Below are 22,232 nucleotides of genomic sequence, written 5' to 3' on the forward strand. Positions count from 1 at the left end.
TTAGATACTGATAGCACGTGCTAATAAACTGTCTGTTTTGTTTTATGCTTTTTTTTAGCTGCGCACGCACACACATATACATATATATATATATATATATATATATAATATATATATATATATATATATATATATATATATGGTTGAGGCTTGTACATACAATTATCAATAAATATTACGGCATTTTTAGTTTTTAGTTTAGTATTAGTAGTAGTAGTTTAGTTTTTTAGTTTAATTTTTAGTTTTTATTAGTTTCCGAAAGTAAAAACCGAACCATGAACTAACTAATCAAAGCTGGAAATGCTGTGACATTTCTTAGAAATTATATATTTATATACATATATATGTGTGTGTATGTATGTATATATATATCGATGTATTTATATGTGTGTGCTTGTATGTATGTGTTTGTGTGTGTGTTTTTTATATTTCTACATTCCCTACATCACGAGTTTATCACATTTTTCCGTCAACATATTCCACGTTTATATTTTTAATTCATGAGCGTTTGTAAAATTGTTGCATTTTGATTCTGTGATATTGTCCTCCATTTTGTACGCTTGAAATGTTTTTAACAACCGGTGATGAATTCTGATACATTTTTCATCTTTTGAAGATATTCAATAAAAATAATAATTTTTCAATTTAGGAGTAGCGTAATTTAAATGACAAAAGTTTGAATGATTTTTGAAGGTGTCATCATTTATAACAAGGTGTGTACGCTCGTCAGAGTTTTTAGTACTTGGAGACAACTCGCGTTATAAAATCAGCTCTCCATAAACTAATCCAAGATTTGATTTTTCTAAAAAAAATTGGGATTTTCGACAACATGAAAAGATTAACGACACTGATATTGATTAAAAAGTGCCTTTTGTCAGTTGGTGGCAATCCTGTGGAATTGTTTTTATTCATTTACGCATTAACATTCGCCAGTTAAATTATATCTTAAATGTTTTTAGTAAATTAGAAAAAATTACAAGAGCAACGTTTGATATATTGAAAGACGTACTCAAAATAATCCAAAGGCAAAGAATGTACACGCATTACGGTGTACACGGAAAACAAACTAATGTCATTTGCTTAACTATAATTAATATAAACTGATTGAGTCAAGAAATACTTTGAAATTCCACTACTGAAAATATTGTATCCGTGTGTGTGTGTCTTTCTCGCTATATATATATATATTATAATATATATATTTGTGTGTGTGTAATTATAATGTTTATTTTGGCTTCTTTTTGGTTTTGGCATAAGAAATAATGACGAATGAATAGAAAACGCATTGCAATGCAAATATATAAACTAAAACCTGAGCAATACAATAGACAGCACAGAACAATAAAAAAAGTCCTCCTAGTCCAAAAAATATGTCACATAAATACAAAACACAAAATAACGTTGCGTTCAATATGTCAAGTTATCACCGATTATACGTTCATGCTTTTGATTTGGTTTTTTTAATTTTCCTACATTTTAACAGTAAGACTTATTTTTATAATAAAATATTTTATTTCCTAACTATCATATTTTTTTCGGTTTTACCCATGTATCAGAAGCATACACACACTGACACACACACACCATACATACACACACACACACACAATTGAATATTTTTGTAGTAAAATACTTATTTTAAAAAATTCTTAAAATTAAAAACTTTGTTTCCTCGTAGACAGCAAAGCGGTAGTGGTCAATTTAGCCTATAAGAAACCAGTCCATTGCAATGATTATCATGGTATTTACCCATGTTCCAATTCTGTTGATGGGGATTTGACGAGTTTGGCACATACGTTGGAAGGGGGTAGTTACAACTGGATGGTGTTTGACTTGTCTGGATTGTACAGGGTGGAATATGTTGTGCTGCATAATGTCAACAAGAATAAAAATTCTAATGGGTTTGAAGTTGGAAATGGTAATCAAATTATTCTGTTTTAATTCATAATTTCATCGTAAGATTTAAGACTTATTTTAAATATTTGTTTTCGAGTTGAACATTTGTATAAATACAATAGTGTTTAATGAAAATGTTTGAATTTGTATTTGACGTTCTGGTTTCACAATAGTCACAAGAATGAACAAGTTTTCAGTTGGATTGCTGTTGGATTACACTGTAGGATCAGCACCAGCTGTTAACAGCCAATGCGGAATCTCCTCGTACGATGCAACAATGGGATATACATATTTGCTAAATTGTTCTCAGCCATTTCAAAAAACAAGATACGTCGTGCTGTTTGCCAATACATTGGATAAAATTGTCAACGTGTTAGAATTTGAAATATATGGAGATAACCGAAGTAAATTGACAATTTGAAATTAAATTTAAAACAAACCTCATAAAAATTAAAAAAAAAACTTTTCAAATTCAGCTGGTTATGTCGATCAGTACATGGGTTGCTATCAAAACGTTGCATTGTTATCAAGTAACCAAGGCAGTGTAACTATGTTGCATCAATGTCTTGAGAAGTGTGCCACTACATTATTTGCCGGAGTCACCGTAAGCTCGAAATAATTATGCATTAAATGAACCCTAAATTAGCAATTTTTGCCAAAAAATTGGTAAATTCATTCCTACGCGCTGAACAAGTTTTTAATCAAATGAAAAATGATCGCAGAATGGTAAGGATTGTCATTGCAGTAGCACATTATTTGGCGACCTCGTCTCCTCAGATAATTGTAGAGCTGCTTGTTCGAGTGATGTTCATTTCTGTGGGGCTCCTGGTTACTCTGCTGTTTATAATGGTAAATAATATTTACAATTGTTCATTGTTGAAAGAACTTGGAAATTTATGTAATAATCTCATATTTTCAGTTTCTGAATGTTCATCTAGGATTTCAAACTCACTTGACTGCAATAGGAGAAGTATGTTTTTGCCAGACATTTGTTAACAAAAATGTTCCGAAATGTTTTTTTATGAAAATGCGTTTATAATTTCCAACGCTTATTTTGATGACAGATTGCGCGGTTAACAACGGCATGTGTGGACAAGACACGTGCCAAACAATCCTCATTGGAGACTCCAACATCAGCGAATGTTCCTGCCGTGCCGGGTACCACAAAATGTTTATCAACGATGACTGTAGAGGTGAGAATTATTTAATTATTCATCATTTATAATATTTTAGCAATAAAATACTCCTAAGATATCGACGAGTGTTCACTGTCCACAAATTCATGTTCCGCCAGCATTTCAACCTGTTCAAACACTGCTGGATCATACCACTGCATCTGCACAGAGGGCTACTTGAACAGTGGTGAACACGACTGCATAAGTAATCTTGATTATATTTTTTCCCTGTATTTAAAAAAATCATTTCAAGAGATGCAAATTTTATATTGCTTGCGAATTATTAATATTCAGTGTTTAACCCCTTAGAGCAAAGCGTATCGTCAAATAGGCAAGCAATTATTGGAGGTGCGGTTGGTTCACTGCTGGGTCTACTGCTCGTTGGTGGCATTGTGTTCGTTGTGTGCTTCTGTCTTTTGAAGAACAAGAAAAAAACAAAACGTAATAGTTATTAATCCGGTTTTGATTTAAATATTTTTGAAAATTAATTCTTTTTCACTATTTTTTTTCTCTTATTCTTTTTCTATTTATTTGAAATGTTCCATATATTCAGATCAAGCCAAGATGACGACGAAATCATACCAAGTATGCTATTATAGAAGTTTTCAATTTTTTACAAAAAAAAAACACATTTGCTTAAACACATTTTGTTGAAGACCAAACAAGAAACGTCGGTTGCCATAAGAAAGGCATCATCAGGTTTAATGGAAGTTCCAGCTTAGTTGCAATAGAGCAGTTAGAATTGTATTACAAATCGTTAACAGATCGTGGAGTCAACGAACAATTTCAAGTATTCTTAATTATCATTTTGTTACATAAAATAGCTTTAAAGAAAATTTTAAAATATTCAAACAATAAATTTTTAAACATTTCAGAATATTCCGAAACAAAGTAGCAAGAGTCGTTCCTACGCCGAAAGGTCTGAACATGAGAAAAATAATTTACACAAGGACATTTTGCCTTGTAAGGATTATGAATTTGTTTCCAAATGTTTTGAAACTTAGTAATTTATTTCTTAATTCTAGTTGATCACAACAGAGTAGTGTTGAAAATGTTAAACGATAAGCCTTCATCCGACTACATTAACGCATCGACGATCCTGGTATATAACCCTATCGCTAATTTTTATTGAAAACTTTTTACATTTTTCATAGATAACTGTTTTTTTCAGAGTTACAAATCAAGTCAATACAGTTTTATTTCTGCGTAAGGTATATCAAAGTATTTTATAAAAATTCAAACATTTTTAAATATACTGTCATTCAATATTGAAAGGTTTGAATAAAGAAACAGTTGATGACTTCTGGCGGATGGTTTGTGAGAAAGAGGTTTGCCTGATTGTCCTGTTGAGTTCCAGTGAAGAATCTTTCAATGTGATTTGTTCTTTTTAAATTAATACTCATCATGTTTTATTAATTTTCTGGATTTAATTTCAGAGAAATAATTTTTTTAACTGTCTTCAAAGAAATGATGATAAGTTACAATTCAAAAATAATATTTCGATAAATTGTGTTCGCTTGGACAAATGGCCTACTTACGAAATTAGAAAATTATATATGACAATGGTGAGTGAAATTGAAGTTTGTTTTAAAGTTTTTATCATCTAAAAATAATAAAATAACAATGCGAATTATTTTTCATAAGAATACTCAAGAACTTATAGTAACCCATATGTGGTTCAACCACTGGCCAGATGAAAAAACTCCAGACGACACAGGCGGTCTTTTAAACTTTCATCACCAAATGAAATCATTTGTGCAGAACTGGAGGGCTGTTTATAAAAAAAATCCATGCATCATCGTTCAGTGCGAGTTAGTTCATAAGAAAATAATTTTTTTTGATATATTTTTAAGAATTAAGTTAATACAAAATATCAATTGATAATATTCAATGAAACAGCTGATCAGACGATTAGTTTGGTAAATAAATATTTTGACACCATCACAACAAACAACAGGACAGGCGTAGGTCCCACGGGAATTTTCATAGGTTTGGATTACTTGATTGAACAGTGCAAAGAAAAAAGAATGGTCGATGTGCTTGGATGCTTGAAGCATCTCAGATCTCACAGGAATTTCATGATTCAAACTAAGGTTTTTTTATTGTCAAACAATCATTGATATTTTAAGATTCTTTTCAAAATATATATAGATAAAACACGTTATAAATTTATAAATTAAAAAAAATGACTAAATCTAGGAGGAATACGATTTTTTATACAAAACAATGATAGCTTACCACAAACTCGGTCACACAACATGTTTCTCCATCAATGATGGCTCATTTGGTGATTTTATAAATGATGAGAAGTTTGAAGAAAAGTTAAAAGAGCAATTGAAAGTAATGACATAAATGAAATTAATTAAAAATAATTTTTCCTCATTACATCAAACTTTTATTTACAGATGATTTTCGGAAGAGATGAAATATCACACAGAGGTATTTCTAAATTAAAAAATTGTTGTTCGATTTGAAAATGATTAATTTTCGCTTTTTCATCAGATGATAATAATAACATGAACAGTTCAAGCGGTTTCAATTTGCACCGGGTATGTAATAATTTGAATATTTTTGAATTTGGTCGAATTTGGTAAAATTCTCCTCTGACGAAATTGGACATTTTTCCAAATGTTTCCAAATCTAGCTTGGATTTTTGTTTTAACATTTTTCATTTTTGCTTGTACTTTAGTTAAAATAAAACGCTCTTTATAAACAATTTAATCATCTAAGCGTTTGCAGTTTGTATAGATTTGCAAAAAATCTAATCCGGTACAACCCAAGTTTAAATGTGATCAATGAATTTTTTAATAGTTTTTTCAGTTTTATAATACATAAAATAAAAAATAATTATACTTATAAATATTTTATACTGAATATTTCAAGTGTTTCAATATGCCCAACGCCTTTTTGACTTGCGAACTAAACGTAAACTTGAAAGGAGACAGGTTATATGAAGATATGCTTGGTGATGGCGAGATTATTGTAGTTGTGGAATCAAACAAGACTAAGAAGGTAATTTTTGAAAGTTTAATTAGTTGTAAACCTTATGGCTGATATGAAAAATATTTCAAATATTTTAAAACTTGATTGAGCAGAGCTGCATGGATGTTTTAGTTCCTAGCTCCGGCCGAAAATTAAAATTTCAAAACATCTTCGTCGAAAACAGTGAAGAGAAGTCCTACCTATACAAAACGATAAATAACATCCAGAACACGGCAACGACATTAATTCTTACTAAAAACAATTCAGAGGTGCGTGACGACAATGCCGATGATACTCTTTACAAAGCATTATCGGATCCTTCCAGGCGCTTAACATTGTACTCAATTTCATCGTTGGACCAGATAGGATCTTTATACAAGTTGTTGAAAAACGTTATAAACAACGCTGATTTGCCACCTGTTCCAATTTTATTCAGGCGTGTGACGTTATTTCTAATGTATTAATAATTAATAAAGGTTTATTAATAAAGATTAATAAATTAATTTTTTTCTAGAAGTTTTTATGAAAGAAAAAAATGTAAATTATTTTTTTAGGAATTCTAAAATGTTAAACGTTAACGTTGTACTGGTGATGCTGTCGTTGTTTGAGATGATGGACAAGCACAAGCAGGTAGATGTCTACCAAGCAGTCTACCAACTACAACCACACAACTACCGCAGCTGCAGCAACAACGACGACGACAAGTTTGTCGCGATATACGAAAATGATGAAGTTTTCATAACACTGGACCAATATAAACTTCTTTATCATGTGACTGCAAAGATTATTAATAATGAAACATAGAATCTGAATGAAAGTGTACAATCCAAAATGTTTTTTGTACAATTGTTCAAAATCGTCGATATCGAAATGAAATAAATAGACGACGTTTTCCTTTATTGTTTTATTACAATCATCATCGATATCGTAATTAAACTAACTAAAATTTAAGGCGTAAGAAAATTTTCTTTGACGTGTTTCGTTAGTATCATAATCATCACTGACATCGCATGGAAGTTAAAAAATGGTTTCATTGATGTATTTGGTTGAAAACATAAAAAAATTGGTGTTTTTTTTGTATGCGTTTATTTTCGCGCGTTTTTTAAAATTTATTATTAACTTCGAGTAATAAATCCTAAGTGCAACTGTATATAACTCTACATAACTGCGCAATCCATTACAAAACTCTACATAACCGCACAAACTCTACAAACAATTGTATAACCACGTAACTCTATAAAACCGCGCAACTCTATATAACCAAGCAAACCACAACAATCAATTAATAAAAATCCCACTAAAACCATGGAACCACCGCGTTCCTGCTGAATGTATGGTGTGATACCAAACAAATAAAAACATAAATCTATTTATTTCTACACTTTGAAATGCTATTAGTTAACAATTTTATTACAACTATCATTTTTCTTTCAATAAATTTCCAGAGGTATCGACAACGACACACGCACATAAGTAAAATAATTCGCGTGAATCCACGCATCAGACACATTGCACGTCACTGCATCCAAACCAAACACTGTCACGGCAGCAGTAGAAACAAACAGCAGCAGAAACAGTTACCTCTGCCATTAGATAGATCACCACTCTGTCACACATCTTTAACAGACACCTACTTTATAATAATAACTTAAATTATATTTATTAATGAAATTTCGAAAACCAAAGTGTTAAAGGTTTCCAACCTTTTTTGCGCCGCGCACCACAAACCCAGTTTCAGTGATATATTATTTGCAGAAATCTTTGTACTCATAAATCACTTTACTTTGTTTTTACTTATAGTTTTGTAACTCTTTTACTTTAAATTTTTTACCTTTACTTCAATTTTAATCGGCTTTAACGTAGCCATCCAACAGGCAGCAAGATTGATAGTATTGCGTGTGATATTCTGTCAAACAAAACTTTCACCTTGAAGAACTTATTTTATTTTAAAAACTTATAGATACAATTATTGGCTTTCAAAGATATAAATTCTTAACTTTTTGTATTTTTTAAAATTTATCAATAAAATAATTTTAGCTGATGCAGTAAGACATTTTTGCAAATGGTTATTACTCTCCACAATTCAGTTTTAGTTCAGAATTTGTATAATTGATACTTGTTAGTAACTCATGTATTGAAATGCGCACCTCTGACTCGGGAAAATGTTGAGTGTTTTCCAAATAACGCTGACTGGCTACCTGATCATAAGAAACGACATATGTCAAGGTTTCTTCTTCCAAAAGTTTCACAACTTTCAGTCGCTTAATTTCAAAACTTGCTAGCGATGAACATCAAACGACGACGCAACAGAACGTTCAAGACTGTCCTACGATTTCGCCTTCATCAAATTTAAAAAACAAGAGACGATCAACACGAATTATCATAAATTGACTGATATTTTAAAACAAGTCAATAATGTCTCGGATTCAAAAAATGAACTTGTTTTCAGTCATTCATTTTCAACAGTCAAACCAAAAATGAATGCAGTTGTAGTCAAGTTTATAATTTAAATTTACAATCAAAATTCTGATCTATCCTCTAACATTGTCGCGGTCAACTGATTTCATTAAAACTGTCGCCAATATTACCAAAGTTTCACTTCGGTGTTATAAAAAGATCAAAAAATAATAAGGCTGTCAAGTTAAAATTAATACAAATAATTATAAAACAATGCAATAGTTCAATAAGTATCAAATAAGAAATCAATCATTTTTTCCCTTCTTTCTTACGCCGGCAGCTGAGCGGTACGATTTTGTGATGACGGTTATCGGCAAGTCATTGGAAGTGTTGAGCGGGCAGTACCTGGTCGTGTGAGCAGCCTTGCCCGTCGCTGAACAAATTGGACAGACGTATTTGGACAGGATAGGGCAAACGACATCACCGTTAGCATCTTTCAAAATGTGCGACATGTACATGGTCTTCGTCTCGTGGTTGTTTCTACAGAACGCACAACACGGTCCTTCGCTGGGGCGTCGATTAGCCGCCTTCGACAACTCCCTGCAGCGATTTCTCTCGTTTAAAATTTCAACAAGTCTTGCATCCAAATTTGAAAAATCAGGAATGACATTATCCTCTTTGCTTGTTTGTGGTCTGTTTCGCTTCAGCAAAATTATGTCGAGCTCATCCAACTCCGATTCATGTCCATTCTTATCAAAGTCTTGACGCGCAGACTTCCAAACTTCTCCCGGGTCATCCTTAATGTTTATTTCATTGTTGATTGCATAATGATGATTTATAAAAAAAAATACAACAAAATTCTTTATTATCAGAAAGAAAGTTAAATATGTGTAAATGAAAAGCACGAAGTTACGTTCTTGATAAATACCGCTGCATAATTCGTAAAAAAAATCCGCAATGAATACATATTTACAACAATTTACTAGGTACGCCGTACAAAACACCCTAACTTAGTCCACGGTAATTACAAATACGTATTATATTAGTTGCTAGGTCCGCAAACAATGCCGCGACTCCTCAAGCAAAACATCCTAAGCTCCAAAGTTTAAAGTTCATTAACGCTCTTAGATATAATTTGAAAATGTACACCAGGCCAATTCACCATTGGTTCCAAGCGTCATGGCGAACTAGCCTAACACTAAGTTATTAATCAACAAACCATTTACATGTACAGCACAACCTTGCTTGTGCGAGATTTCGGTCACAAGTGCGTTCCGAGAATTACAATCGAGCGACGCCTAGCAAAACATTATATCTATTATAGAGACAAAATGTTAAGCAATTTGTTAAAGACAAAGTGTTAAGCAATTAAGCAATTTTTTAACAGTCCAGCAGCAATATTTATTTACTGTGGACGAAAATTTTTTCAAATTAAAATTTGATGATTCACTTCTTCAAAGAGATTTTCTATCCCTCGAATTACGTGCTTCTGTTCCAGCATTCTCATCCCCAGAGGATCGTCCAAAATGCTGATGCTCTGCATTACTACTGGCATATCTAGAAATATTTAATAAAGAATTAAAGATCCATGTCAATAAGTATATGTAACATTTAACTATTTGTTCGTATTAATTTACAATATTCTGTCGAATTGAATACTAGCGCAACACTAAAATGAAAAATTAATAAATAAATTACTGTTTAAATTTATTTGTCCGGTCACGAAAAATAAAGTAACGCGATCTCAAACAGATGCAACCTGGTTCGTGTGTTCTTAAATACCAAGAAAGAAATCAAATTCAGCATTCGCGCCACGTCTGTAGCAAGAATAACCGGTCTTTGTTTTTAAGTCATGAACACAACGGCACACACACGCACACATTGTTAGGTAGGCACATCATTAATATATACATGTACGCTCACATGTGATCATATGGTTAGCTTATGAAGCTTTGTTGTTTTCGTACGTTCTATGCTATATTGCGCTGGTTATATATTATACAATATATAAATTATATATACACACACATACACACACGCATGTATATATAATTATTTATAACTTTCTATGAATTATTTTTTGGCGGTTGTTTGTCGGGTGTTCGTGCGTAGAACATCCGCCGTTCAAATTCAGAGGCGTCGCGATGCAGGGAGAACCGGGCCCAGGCAGCTGTGGAGTGCCTTTCAAGAGGGCGAATTTTCGAGTGCCGCTAATTAATGAAAAAGACTATTTCGGTAATAAAATAATTTAGCTGAATGGTGTTTCAAGCATCGTTTGATCGAGTGGCACGCAATGCTGAGTTGGAAATATTAGCCGGATTCGAAATATTTTGAGGGGTCGGAGTCGGGTATTTTTCATTCGAATCCGCAAAGTGTTCCAAAAAAATTTTTAGTGATCGTGTTTCAAAGAGGATACGTGTATCGATATGTGCAATCATCTTTAATTTAATACCAAAAGTAAATGCCAAAAAATGTAGCAAATAAAGTCACATGACCAGTGTATGTTTTGCAATGAAAAAAATGTTATTTTACTAAGAAGAATTTAATTAACTGATTTTAAATGTTTAGTTGTGAATTATGTTGCAAAAGTTGAAAAAAAATTTAGAGGGTTGTAACCTGGAAATTTTTACCTGGAGTCGGAATCTGACATTTTTCATCCGACTACGACACTCTGATCATAGCAAAATTACATTTGACAAAATTACGAATGATTGATTGCACCGGCCGTGCCCTATCGGGGCGTATTCATATAAATAAATAAACCTTCATCATTTAAAGTAAACAAGTTGGCAATCGTCAAAAACTTCGCTTTAGTTTAGTTACGTTACTACACAAAAGACAAAAACGTGCATCAGAAATTTCTGATATCTGGACTGATCAGTATTTTTGCTCAATGATTAAAATGTCATTTTCTTTTAAAAAATATCTAATTAATAATAAACAAATAAAATCCTTATATCTAAAATTCTAAATTAACACGAAACGCGAAATAAACAAAATTAACAAATTTAACGAAACCAATAGAAACAACACTCACATTATTACATGGCTTCCTTCATCCAAGCTGTATTCAAAGTTAACGCAACAAACCCCTAACACCCATGTTTGACCTTTTATATCAATATATATATAGGTAGCGAGTACGATCATCAACATCACCGCACGAATTGGGCACACAAAGAATGACAAAACAGACAATGGTATTTAAACAAATACACACACGTGCACTGACATACACACGTACATACACACATACATACACACACATATACATACATATGTATTTGTATACTTATATATATACATATTGTTTTATTTATTTATTTGAGAAACAAGTTTACAACGCGTGTGTTCTTCCTGATTATAGTTCTGGTGTGACCACCCACTGAGATATTTTTTTAATTTTAACAAATTTTTCGAGTTCGATACTATCATGGTGGCTTTCGAATGGATTGTGCGCAGTTAAGTAACTTTCTTAGCATTTATTAACAACCATTTCGTCTCACGCTTCGCTATTTCTTGTCTAAGTTACGAGATACTTTCATTCAACTTTTAAATTTGACTGATTTTATTCAATTCAATCGTTAAACTTAATTAATTAATTAATCCATTTATTTATTCAATTTTCAATGAAAAATATCATTCGTCACTCAAATTTAATTTGTCAGTCAATTAATGAATAAAAGATGGCACAGAACCTAATACGAGACATAGCTTGCTGTATTTCCTCTCTTCGCTGCATGACGGACCACCGTGAAGGTTGTTCATAAAAATGACATACATAAAAATAAACACAACACAGGTAAATTAAATAATAAAAATAGCAATGAATATCTTTATCGTGACCTGACCCAGAAAATTTTAACAAAAAATAAAATAAACCCACAACTTTATTTATCTTAAACAAGCCGATTCTTATTAGAACACGTGCATTCGTGTGTGCGTGTGTGTCACTATCATCAACATATCAACCTGTGCGATTGTAATTCAAATCTTGTGCGTGTGTGTGTGTGCATGTATGTTTGTGTTGAGTGTGTGTATGTGTTTATATCTGTACATAACTGTACCAATATTTTTGTATCTTTGAATGTTTGTTTGTGTACATGTCAACGAATATTTGAATGTGTGTTTATGTGTATGTATTATTGAATGTGGTGTATCTAAGTGTATGTATCTTAAAATATCTGTGATTATATGTATTATTGAATGTATGTATATATGTTTATGTGTTATTGGATGTGTATATCCATCTATGTTCATGTGTCAGTGAATGTTGGTTTGTATCTTGAATGTTTGCGAATACCCTAGGGATAACGCTGCTTAATTACAAAAATATGCATATGCGTGCGTTGGTCAGCTAGTGGGTCACTCGTTGCTGGCTGAATATTTAAATGCACGTTAGTGCTGCTTGGGTCTAAGTGCAGTTGTGCCATTTGTTATTGTTATTGTTGTTGTTGATGTTGTTGGTCGGAGTTGGCTGTTGAGAAACTGAATTAATTAAAGCTTTAACTTTATTAGAAGACATCATTTAGAAGATTTATTTTGATTCAGTATATGCCGGTAGAAAGATTCTCGCCGCAAGCTTTTTAATGAATACAAACCATCAAAAAATTATTTACTACATAATCACGCACATATATATATATATATATATATGTGTGTGTGTGTGTGTGTGTATGTGTGTGTGTGTGTATGTATATGTGTGTGCTTGCGTGTGTGCGTGCAGCGCACTTTTACGATTATTTAAAGCTGATATTTGCTTTTATTCTCGTTCACTTGTTAACCTCTGCAATAGATGGTATGATTGAGTAGACGAATCAGGGTGGCAGTTGTTGAATCAGGTATTGATTTCAAAAACACGTGGAACCTGCAATGCTGAACTTTGTGAAATGAATGGCACAGAAAATAAATAAGTGCATTTGGTATCTCGCTACAATAATAAAATAAACATAGTAGAGGCGGTACAACAAACTGAGCGCGCGAATCGCTGCAACACAAAACAAACCCGTGCATGTGAATGTGCACTGCACACTTTACAACTCACTGCATGTTAAACAATCTCACGGCAGCAAAAGTAAACCGCGCGTTATTCTTCGTCATACTTTCATTATGACATTTTTGCGGCGTAGAATAACTAAATCAGATAAACAAATAAATAAATAAAAATAAATAAAATGATAAGATAAATCAGATTTCACCATGTGACGTTTGGCGCGTGAAACACAAAAAAAATATGTTTAGAGTGATAACAAGAACTGGTTTAAATGCTAATATCAGGTACACACATCAATGAACATCAAAAAAGTTTAGAGGTTCCCTGATTTGTTGTAAATGTGAATAGAAACGTAAGACCTGAAGCCAAAGCCATTAAATCTCATTCATATGTAACTTCAAAGGCAAGCAAACTTTCTCAAAGCACTAGCATAGAAATTTATGTAGTGCTAAATGTGCTAGTTGCATTTTTTTAATAATGTTTCAAAAATATCAACATAAAGCCATCCTTGCGTAGTTATGCAGCCACTTCCACAACACATCGACCAAGCGGTGCAGTAGAACCTAATAAAATATTTCACAAACTTTCAATCGCAATTTTACATGGCGGAAACCAGCGGTTCTCAACATGTGGTCCGCGAGCAAAGTTTAAAGTGCAAGTTTTTTATTTTAATAAAAAAATGAAAAAGATGAACTCCGATTGAGTCTTTCGGGCATTATGCCTCGTTTGGGTAAGCTATGCCCAACTGTGCAAGCTCAAGACTAACACTAAAATTAAACGTAGCATTATTTCTAATGTAATTGGCACGTTAAAAAAAAACCCTGTTTATTATTATTCATTATTGTTAGCAAGTGACATTTGTTCATTGTTAAAGATGCAATTACAATCTGTTTCCTATTTGACATAAAAATTGATGGTACGCCAGATACGCCGAGAGATACGCTGTATGCAAACATCAATGTAAAACGAACATTATACTTTTTAATTTAAAGTTAAAACATTTATTAAAATATATAATAAATAATTTTAAATAACAATTTTAATAACGTTTGTTCCATAGAAACAGTTTTATATGTAAAATTCTTATGAACAAAAAAAATCGTTATTCAGAGATAGAAAATATAGCGATGTACGTACGTGCGTGTGTGTGTGCAGCAATTGTGTGTACGTGTGTGTGTGTGCATACATTCAGAGTCACGGACAGAGCAATTGTTTCTATATTTAAATCTACTTTTTAAAATAGCGATTGGTTACTTCTTATGGGTTAGAAATCATTTTTAGAAAAGTTGAAACATCGTTTTTGAAAGTGAAATAAACGCGGTCCATAGGTAGGTAGGTAGGTAGGTAGGTAGGCAGGTAGGTAGGTAGGTAGGTAGGTAGGTAGGTAGGTAGGAGGTAGGTAGGTAGGTAGGTAGGTAGGTATACAAGAAGATGACGCCAGTCATGCGGGCTGGCTGGTTGGCAGATGATAAAGGTAAGAAAATGATAATGAATGATGGATTGGTGGGTGATAATGATTAAACTGATGACGAATAAGGGTAACGATGATGAATGGCAATTGAATGAATTTTCATTAGACACGAGCGTGAGCCACTGTTATACTTTCATTAACTCTTTGTTTCTGATCACGCACACGAATGAATGACACAACTAGTAGATGGCGTTGTTGGGTTAGTACAGATATTTCAAGTATGCGGTGCAGCGCAGCGGCCTTCGTTTGTTTGATAGAACAAAAATTTTGAATGTAAGGATGTTTGTGCTTCTTTCTACTACAAAGTGCAAAATTTATGAAGAGTGATTTTCTTACATTTATCATATCTTTCAGTTACTAAGAAAAAAAATAACGAATACATTTTCAAATTTCAATTCATGTTCGAAATAAACTTTGTTGAAAAAGTGAACAGCTGCTGAAAAACGTTGTTCCTTTCAGATGCAAACGACCTATGTGTGTTGTTTCAAATGTTGAACTGATGGCAGTCCAGTAACTTGACCCGAGAAAACTAAGTTCCTATATCTACGTAGAATTTATGGATAACTCGTTAGAGTTGTGTAAAATCAGCTTTTTTTTTGACTTGATATAAAATACACATAGTTGAAGGTCAGCAATGCTGATTCAAAAAGTTAGTTTCAAAATGCTAACTCAGCATATTGAAATTGACTTTAATCACGATTTATTATTAAATAATTGTTGGCTGCCTAAAAATATGGATGGATGTATTTTTCAGGATTTTAAAACCAGTCTTCGGTCATATAGAAAACAATGAAGAAAAAATAAGCTAAAGAGAGCTTATTTTATCTCTAGCTGGTTAACCACCACTCTAAGGCTTTGTCCCAAAATTTGTCGTTTGTCCACGTGACTGACACATATGACGATGACGAACATGATGCGGGTAAACTTTTCCACTTCAGTTGTGTTCCACACTGGCACGTTGCTGCTTGTTAGCGAGAAACAAAATCAAACTATGACATTGATCACAATTTATTACGGTTGTGGCATTCGGTATGAGATGAAAAATATGAATAAAAATTTATTAACGAAATAAAAAAATGATATTAACGAAAAAATTTATTAACGAAATAAAAAAATGATATTATTATAAGATAAACAACAAGGAAACAATCTTTAATAACAGAATTAAAATAATTTAAAAACAACTACCAAATTAAAATCAGAATTGAAAAAAGACTTGTAAAAGTGGACATGTAAAAGCTCACTGAATGGTACACAATCATTAGAAATATATAAATGTTAATGATTACCTGGTGATTCGAACAAAATGTTACACTTAAAAAGCAAGATGATCGCAAAGAGTAGATGTATTTATAATTAATGACCATGACATTCAATTGTTGGCAGGAGGTATCGTGTTTCAATTCTTGCCAACAAATTAACCTTATTAACATAATAACATATAAAGTTGTTACGTTAACCCAACACGTAACAACTTTAATCATGATTATTCATTTATCGATTTATTATTAACCTATAAAATCGCTATTTCAAACATATAACAACAATGTATATAAATTAATTGCCAGATACATTTTCAGTTTAACGCAAATGATAACAAATGTAGACTCAAATAAAGCTCTGGGCACATAAATTAGCAACAGGAGGGCGAATAAAGTTTAGCACACTAGACAAGAACTCAACGAACAATCAATCAATCAATCTTCGTTTTGCGTCCAGAGTCCCGGTTCCCTGAGGTAGGACGAACACTATCCAAGTATGCAAAGCAGGGCACCGTACATTCAATTTAACCAGCAAACCAACCTACAACTAACCAACTATAGAAGAATAAATAACGAGATGAACACTGTGATAGCTCTTAACTTATACTTCTCTATTTTTAAATTACAACATTTTCCACTAGAATATTTCTGTGGAGCAGTTGAAACAATCGTAACGTTATAAATGTCATTAACATATTAACATCATTTAAATAATCGCATTATCATTTCATCGTCATCATCTTTTGTCAAGTTAATACATCTTCCTGATAGCGAGTGAAAATATTTTATTATCATTATATTATAAAATTATAGGTCATCAATTTAACCACTAAATAACCACTTAATCATCTCAAACAACACCAACACCATCCTCTCAATTAAAATGAGTAACCAATTACATTGCAATCATACCATAACATCAGTTCAGTTGACTGTAAACAAAAACTATGTATATGATTGTTGCATACATAGATTAGATACATATCTACGGTTGCATATCAGATAATGGAATGATACACGAAAAAATAGAAGCGTTTGTGTGTAAAATGTACGTATCAAAATGCATATGCACAACAAGGGAACCTCTTCAGACTAGAGTTTTCGGTTTTATAAAAAAAAAACATGCAAAACAAAACAGAGGTTTTTTAAAGTTAGAAATAGCTGGAATAAAATAAATTAACAAAATGAATGATTTAAAACGAATAACAATGAAAAAAACTACTGACTAGATAGAACGTATAATTAATACAAAGTGACAGAGTCACTGACGAAATAACTTTTAAAACATTCTTCAACTTACAACCAATCAAATTTGGAAGAGAACCGAAAAAAAATTAAATAAACTGTTCACATCGAGAGCTTACATATATATAATTGTACTACGAATTATTTCAAAATTAAACATCAGCAGCTGTTGAGACAACATAAAAACACTAACACACACACACACACACTTCGTATAACTTAGTACACATACATTAAACAACATCAAATGCACAATTAATAAAAACCGGCTGGCAAACGTGAAAATATCTTATTAATAAATAGGGCAGAGCAAGCTTGCTAAAATATATATGCTATGCCATGAACATTGAAAAAAACATATTCTTCACCATCATAAAGGTGATAAGATGTCCTTAAATAAACTAAAAAAGATCAAATGACAAATACAAAACTTTCAAGATAATATAAATACAGCTTCCTTCCAAATCATCAACCACAGTCTCCTTCTCCCTAATTACAATCCTCATTAGTGTCACCACCGTCATCATCATCGTCAACAGGTGGTCATTTGAAATCAGGAAGATGGACAGACATGGCCTGCACAATCCAGGGGTCACACTTGGAACCTTCTCTGAACTCCTCCACACTCAACTTGCCATCTTTGTTCTGCAGGATTTCAAGCAAGGTACAATATGTATGTATGAACCAGAAAACAAATTTGTGTATGTATGTATGTATGTGTGTATGTATGTATGTATGTGTGTGGGTGCCTGTGTACATTTACATACACACACACACAAATAGTTTAACACACACACACACACACACACACACACACACACACACACACACACACACACACACACACACACACACACACACACACACACACACACACACACACACACACACACACGTGTAAATAGTTTCCACAACAAATTCAGCAAAGTGCACCCTACCAGATCCATCTGTTTGAAGATCTTGTTGACCCTCTTCTCAGGAGTGTTCTCATCCGGGGGCAGATCGACAGTCCGACCGACCATGAGGTAGATGGCGTCTACGATGACGATCATCTCCGACTTGCTGATGTACCCATCTCCGTCCAGATCGTACAGCCGGAATGCCCCTGTGATTCGATTCGCTAAATTATTTCAATTCACTTGGTCTGATTGAACTATTTTGAATTTCAATGCTATGAAAACTTAAAAAATGAAGCTAATTGAAAAATAATGGATGAGTAAAAATAGGTAAATGGATAACAATCAAGCTTCTCATCGAGTGTTCCTCTGGATGTGATGGACAAGGCAATGATGAATTCCCTGAATGTCACATAACCTGCCTGCATTTCAAAATCTCTATCAACACAATTTTCCCCTATACAAACATAGCAGCAACAATGAACAATGAACCTTGTTGAAGTCAAAGACATCAAAAATGTAGCTCGCAAATTTTGTTGAATCTCCAAGAGGGAAGAAATGGTTGTAAATTCTGTAAAATTCCTGCAAACAACATTTCCAAAATTATATCAAACCATTCATTCAGTTCGTTTATGCATTAATTCACCTTTTCTCAACTCATAAAAATTTTGCATAAATGATACTCATGACACAGTGCATCATAAAATTCTGCATGATAGGCAGAACTTCTTTACATTTGAACCTGATAACTCCACTGTAGGACTGAGTGCTTCAACACTGCACTATTAAGGTTCAGTTAAACTTGCAAGGCATTACTAAACTGCTTGCATTGCATATATTCAAACTTGCATGCCAATTACAACAGTCTTGTATGAGAAGTTTTCTTTTGAAAATGAATATTTTGTGAAAAAGAGCTAGTTATTTAGAAAAAACTGTCGACAAGCATCTCAAACATCCATCTAACAACCATCTGACAATCATCCTACGATAAAAATCTCACTTCTTTTTTCAATATGCCATCTGGACATTCTGTCATAAAGTCTTTGTACCTGAAATATATCAAAATTTATATTAGTGCTTATAGTGTCATCTTTATTTATACAAAGTTTTGGCTCTCATTTTTTTTTTTAAATTTGCCTTTTAGTATATATATGGCAACCAAAACAAGCATAATTTGCATGAACAAAAAACACTTCATTCATACACATCTGCTTATGATGGCAGGAACTATTGAAATTGAACTATGCATTGCTACAACATGTTATCAGATGTTATGTTATACTATCAGATAATTTCCAAATATATATACATTTTATTGGCAACTGGCAACAGTTGGTTACTGATAAACAAATAAAGTTGAAAATCACAATAAACTCACCATTGGGTTATCTCATGCTTCTTGACTGAATGTTAAAAAAAGGAGTGTAGTAATTATTGCATTGAAAATTGAAATAGAACTTAAAAAATGAACTCACAATGTGTTAAGGCTTTTAATTCTTTGAGATCATTTTTATTTAGTTTACCATTTGCACTTCCCATTTCAAACCATAATAAAAATTAAAGAGTATACCTTGTTTGGGTGAAATAAATAAAATAAATATTTGTTTAAAATTTTAAAATTCCTATTCATTTTTATGATATGCAACTACATTAATTAAAATTTATTAAATAAAATAAGAAAAAGAGTTTAGCTATAATTTAATTAAAATTAAACTAGCCTTTTTAATTTGAACACAGTTGTGTATGTATTTGATTTTGATTTTTTTTTGTTTTGGGCTTTATAAGAGCACTAGGAAGCACATGTGTTCTAGAAAACACTTGCAAGAGCTTCTTAAAAAAAAACCCTTAATGTTAATCTCTTCTCAAGTCCTAAATTTCTAAGAGCTAGCTAGCACTAGCATTTAGTTAGTTAGGTTTACATCTGTTTTACTACCTGTTTAGTGTTTTGTTTACTTACTGTCTACTTTACTTAACACTTGACTTAACAGTTAAGTAATGTAATCAGTTAAGTTTAATTTAAGCCTTAACTGATTACATTGATTATATTACGTATTACAGATTACTTTTATCATAATGATAACACTAGTAATCTGTAATACATAATATAATCATATTACATTTATATTATGATTACATCTACATGTCACAAACTAACCTTTAAAACAAGTAAAAATAAAGTATAGTGAGCTAGCTACCAGCCAATTCTTCTGACTAGCTTATTAACCGAAATAATTAATATTAAATAAAACAAATAATTCAACCTAAATTAAAATAAAAAACAACACTCTTGCTTGTCTCTGGCTCTACCTACCACCACCAGCACGGCAGACCGCAAAAAGTTCCATCTAAATTCTAAAGACATAACTTACATTCGTATGCAGAAAGAAAAATTAATCTTTTACAATTTAAACGTAATTAAATAACGCTAAAAACAACAAACATGTACCAACTTGAAAAGAATTGCACCGCCTGACGACGGAAACAAATGAACGAAAAACACTGCAGAGCTAATTGAACGTGCAAAAAGTCAGTAGAGCTTTGACTGTCAATCGAGAAAACGAAACTTGATTGACTGCTTGATAGCATACAAATATATAAAATAATATACATTGCAAATATATAAAATATTCTATGTATATATTGTATAAATAGAATAAAGTATAGATTGATTGAGATTTCAACTTAATGTTTTATGTAGTAATGTATAAATATAATTGAAAAAATATCCAAAAATATAGGTATACATATGCAAACAAAACTTTATCAGTTGGAATTATACTGAATTTAAACAGAGAAAAATAAATTAGTACAAGCGATAACACAAGCAGCTGAACCGAAAGTCATAATCATGGATATAATATATCAATATTATTATATATAACCATGGTCTTGATCGTGTCTTACCCATAAAATTAGAATAAATATAACGGCCTTCGCTCATTTTTGACGGTCGGACAAGGAGCTTACTTTCGGAGGAAAATTGGAGGGCGATTTTTTATCGCCCAAGTCAAAAGTTACGATCGTATATTTACTAATTTCGGAATATTGCTTTTATTTGAAATTTCAAAATGTTTTAAAAGGTACTAGATAATGTATGACGGTTAAGTATCTTTTTGCATTTTAAATAAAAAAAATTTTTTGTGAACCACCAACAACACTTAACTCATTAACTGTAACAACACTAAACGACGACTAATTAGTAATTAAATTACTAAACTCTAATAATTAAGCTAAAACTAAACTCTACTGATTCTAACTACTAATTGAAATAAATAACAGATAAACGAACATTAACAGATTAGACTACTAGAAACTACCAACCACTACACTACAGTTAACGACTAACAGCACTTGTTCCTAAGATCCTAAATTCTATTGCTTGATTGGTTTTAAAATTTTTATTTACAATGCTTAGGTCTGGGAATAAAAAATATACTAAATTAAATAAATATATTAAACAACTTGTCAATCAATTTTATAAAATAAACAATTTTGTAATTTGTTCAATTCAAGCTTCAAACTCCCCAAGCTAACTTGCAATTTAATTGAAATTTATTAATTATGAGTGATTCAAACTAAATTTTTTTTCATTTAATGTTTTACAAAATATTCCTCATTCTTAAATTGTAGTACATGTTGTTATTAAATTTATTAAAGATAATGTGTGATTCCAGTGATTCATCAATCCATGACTTGTTAGATCATGATCATTCAGTTTTAAAGAATCCCCATCACCATAACCAATGAGGTTTGTAAAAATTGTACTTTTAATTTATTATATTTTATGCACTTAGAATGTTGTGTTATTAATTATTATCATTAATTTATTAAATGCTGTGCATACCTATGGCAAGTAAATAAAATAATTAAGCATAGAAATAGCCACAATCAAATTAATTTATATAGGCATGAGTA

At 31.9% G+C, this 22,232-nt stretch overlaps 4 protein-coding genes across 4 annotated transcripts; 2 read left to right on the top strand and 2 right to left on the bottom strand.

The window, feature by feature from the left end:
- Nucleotides 1-4,694: 4,694 nt before the first annotated feature.
- On the top strand, nucleotides 4,695-5,191 carry HELRODRAFT_74044 (hypothetical protein; the record flags this gene model as incomplete). The annotated part of the gene is made up of 2 exons (XM_009014851.1): nucleotides 4,695-4,882; nucleotides 5,029-5,191. 2 exons carry the CDS (start codon nucleotides 4,695-4,697, stop codon nucleotides 5,189-5,191), a joined length of 351 nt encoding a protein of 116 aa, XP_009013099.1.
- A 772-nt stretch (nucleotides 5,192-5,963) lies between these two features.
- On the top strand, nucleotides 5,964-6,857 carry HELRODRAFT_169017 (hypothetical protein; the record flags this gene model as incomplete). Its single annotated transcript, XM_009014852.1, has 3 exons — nucleotides 5,964-6,083; nucleotides 6,167-6,498; nucleotides 6,608-6,857. 3 exons carry the CDS (start codon nucleotides 5,964-5,966, stop codon nucleotides 6,855-6,857), a joined length of 702 nt encoding a protein of 233 aa, XP_009013100.1.
- Nucleotides 6,858-8,845: 1,988 nt separating this feature from the next.
- Nucleotides 8,846-9,004, bottom strand: HELRODRAFT_147488 (hypothetical protein; the record flags this gene model as incomplete). The annotated part of the gene is made up of 1 exon (XM_009014853.1): nucleotides 8,846-9,004. A coding segment is annotated over one exon (159 nt), but the record flags the coding sequence as incomplete, so codon positions are not given.
- Nucleotides 9,005-17,964: 8,960 nt separating this feature from the next.
- HELRODRAFT_74054 (hypothetical protein) lies at nucleotides 17,965-19,365 on the bottom strand (the record flags this gene model as incomplete). The annotated part of the gene is made up of 5 exons (XM_009014854.1): nucleotides 17,965-18,066; nucleotides 18,360-18,526; nucleotides 18,661-18,739; nucleotides 18,810-18,899; nucleotides 19,318-19,365. Coding segments are annotated over 5 exons (486 nt in total), but the record flags the coding sequence as incomplete, so codon positions are not given.
- Nucleotides 19,366-22,232: the final 2,867 nt, after the last annotated feature.

The sequence above is a fragment of the Helobdella robusta genome (assembly GCF_000326865.2).
Source record: "Helobdella robusta unplaced genomic scaffold HELROscaffold_14, whole genome shotgun sequence".
Classification (NCBI taxonomy): domain Eukaryota; kingdom Metazoa; phylum Annelida; class Clitellata; order Rhynchobdellida; family Glossiphoniidae; genus Helobdella; species Helobdella robusta.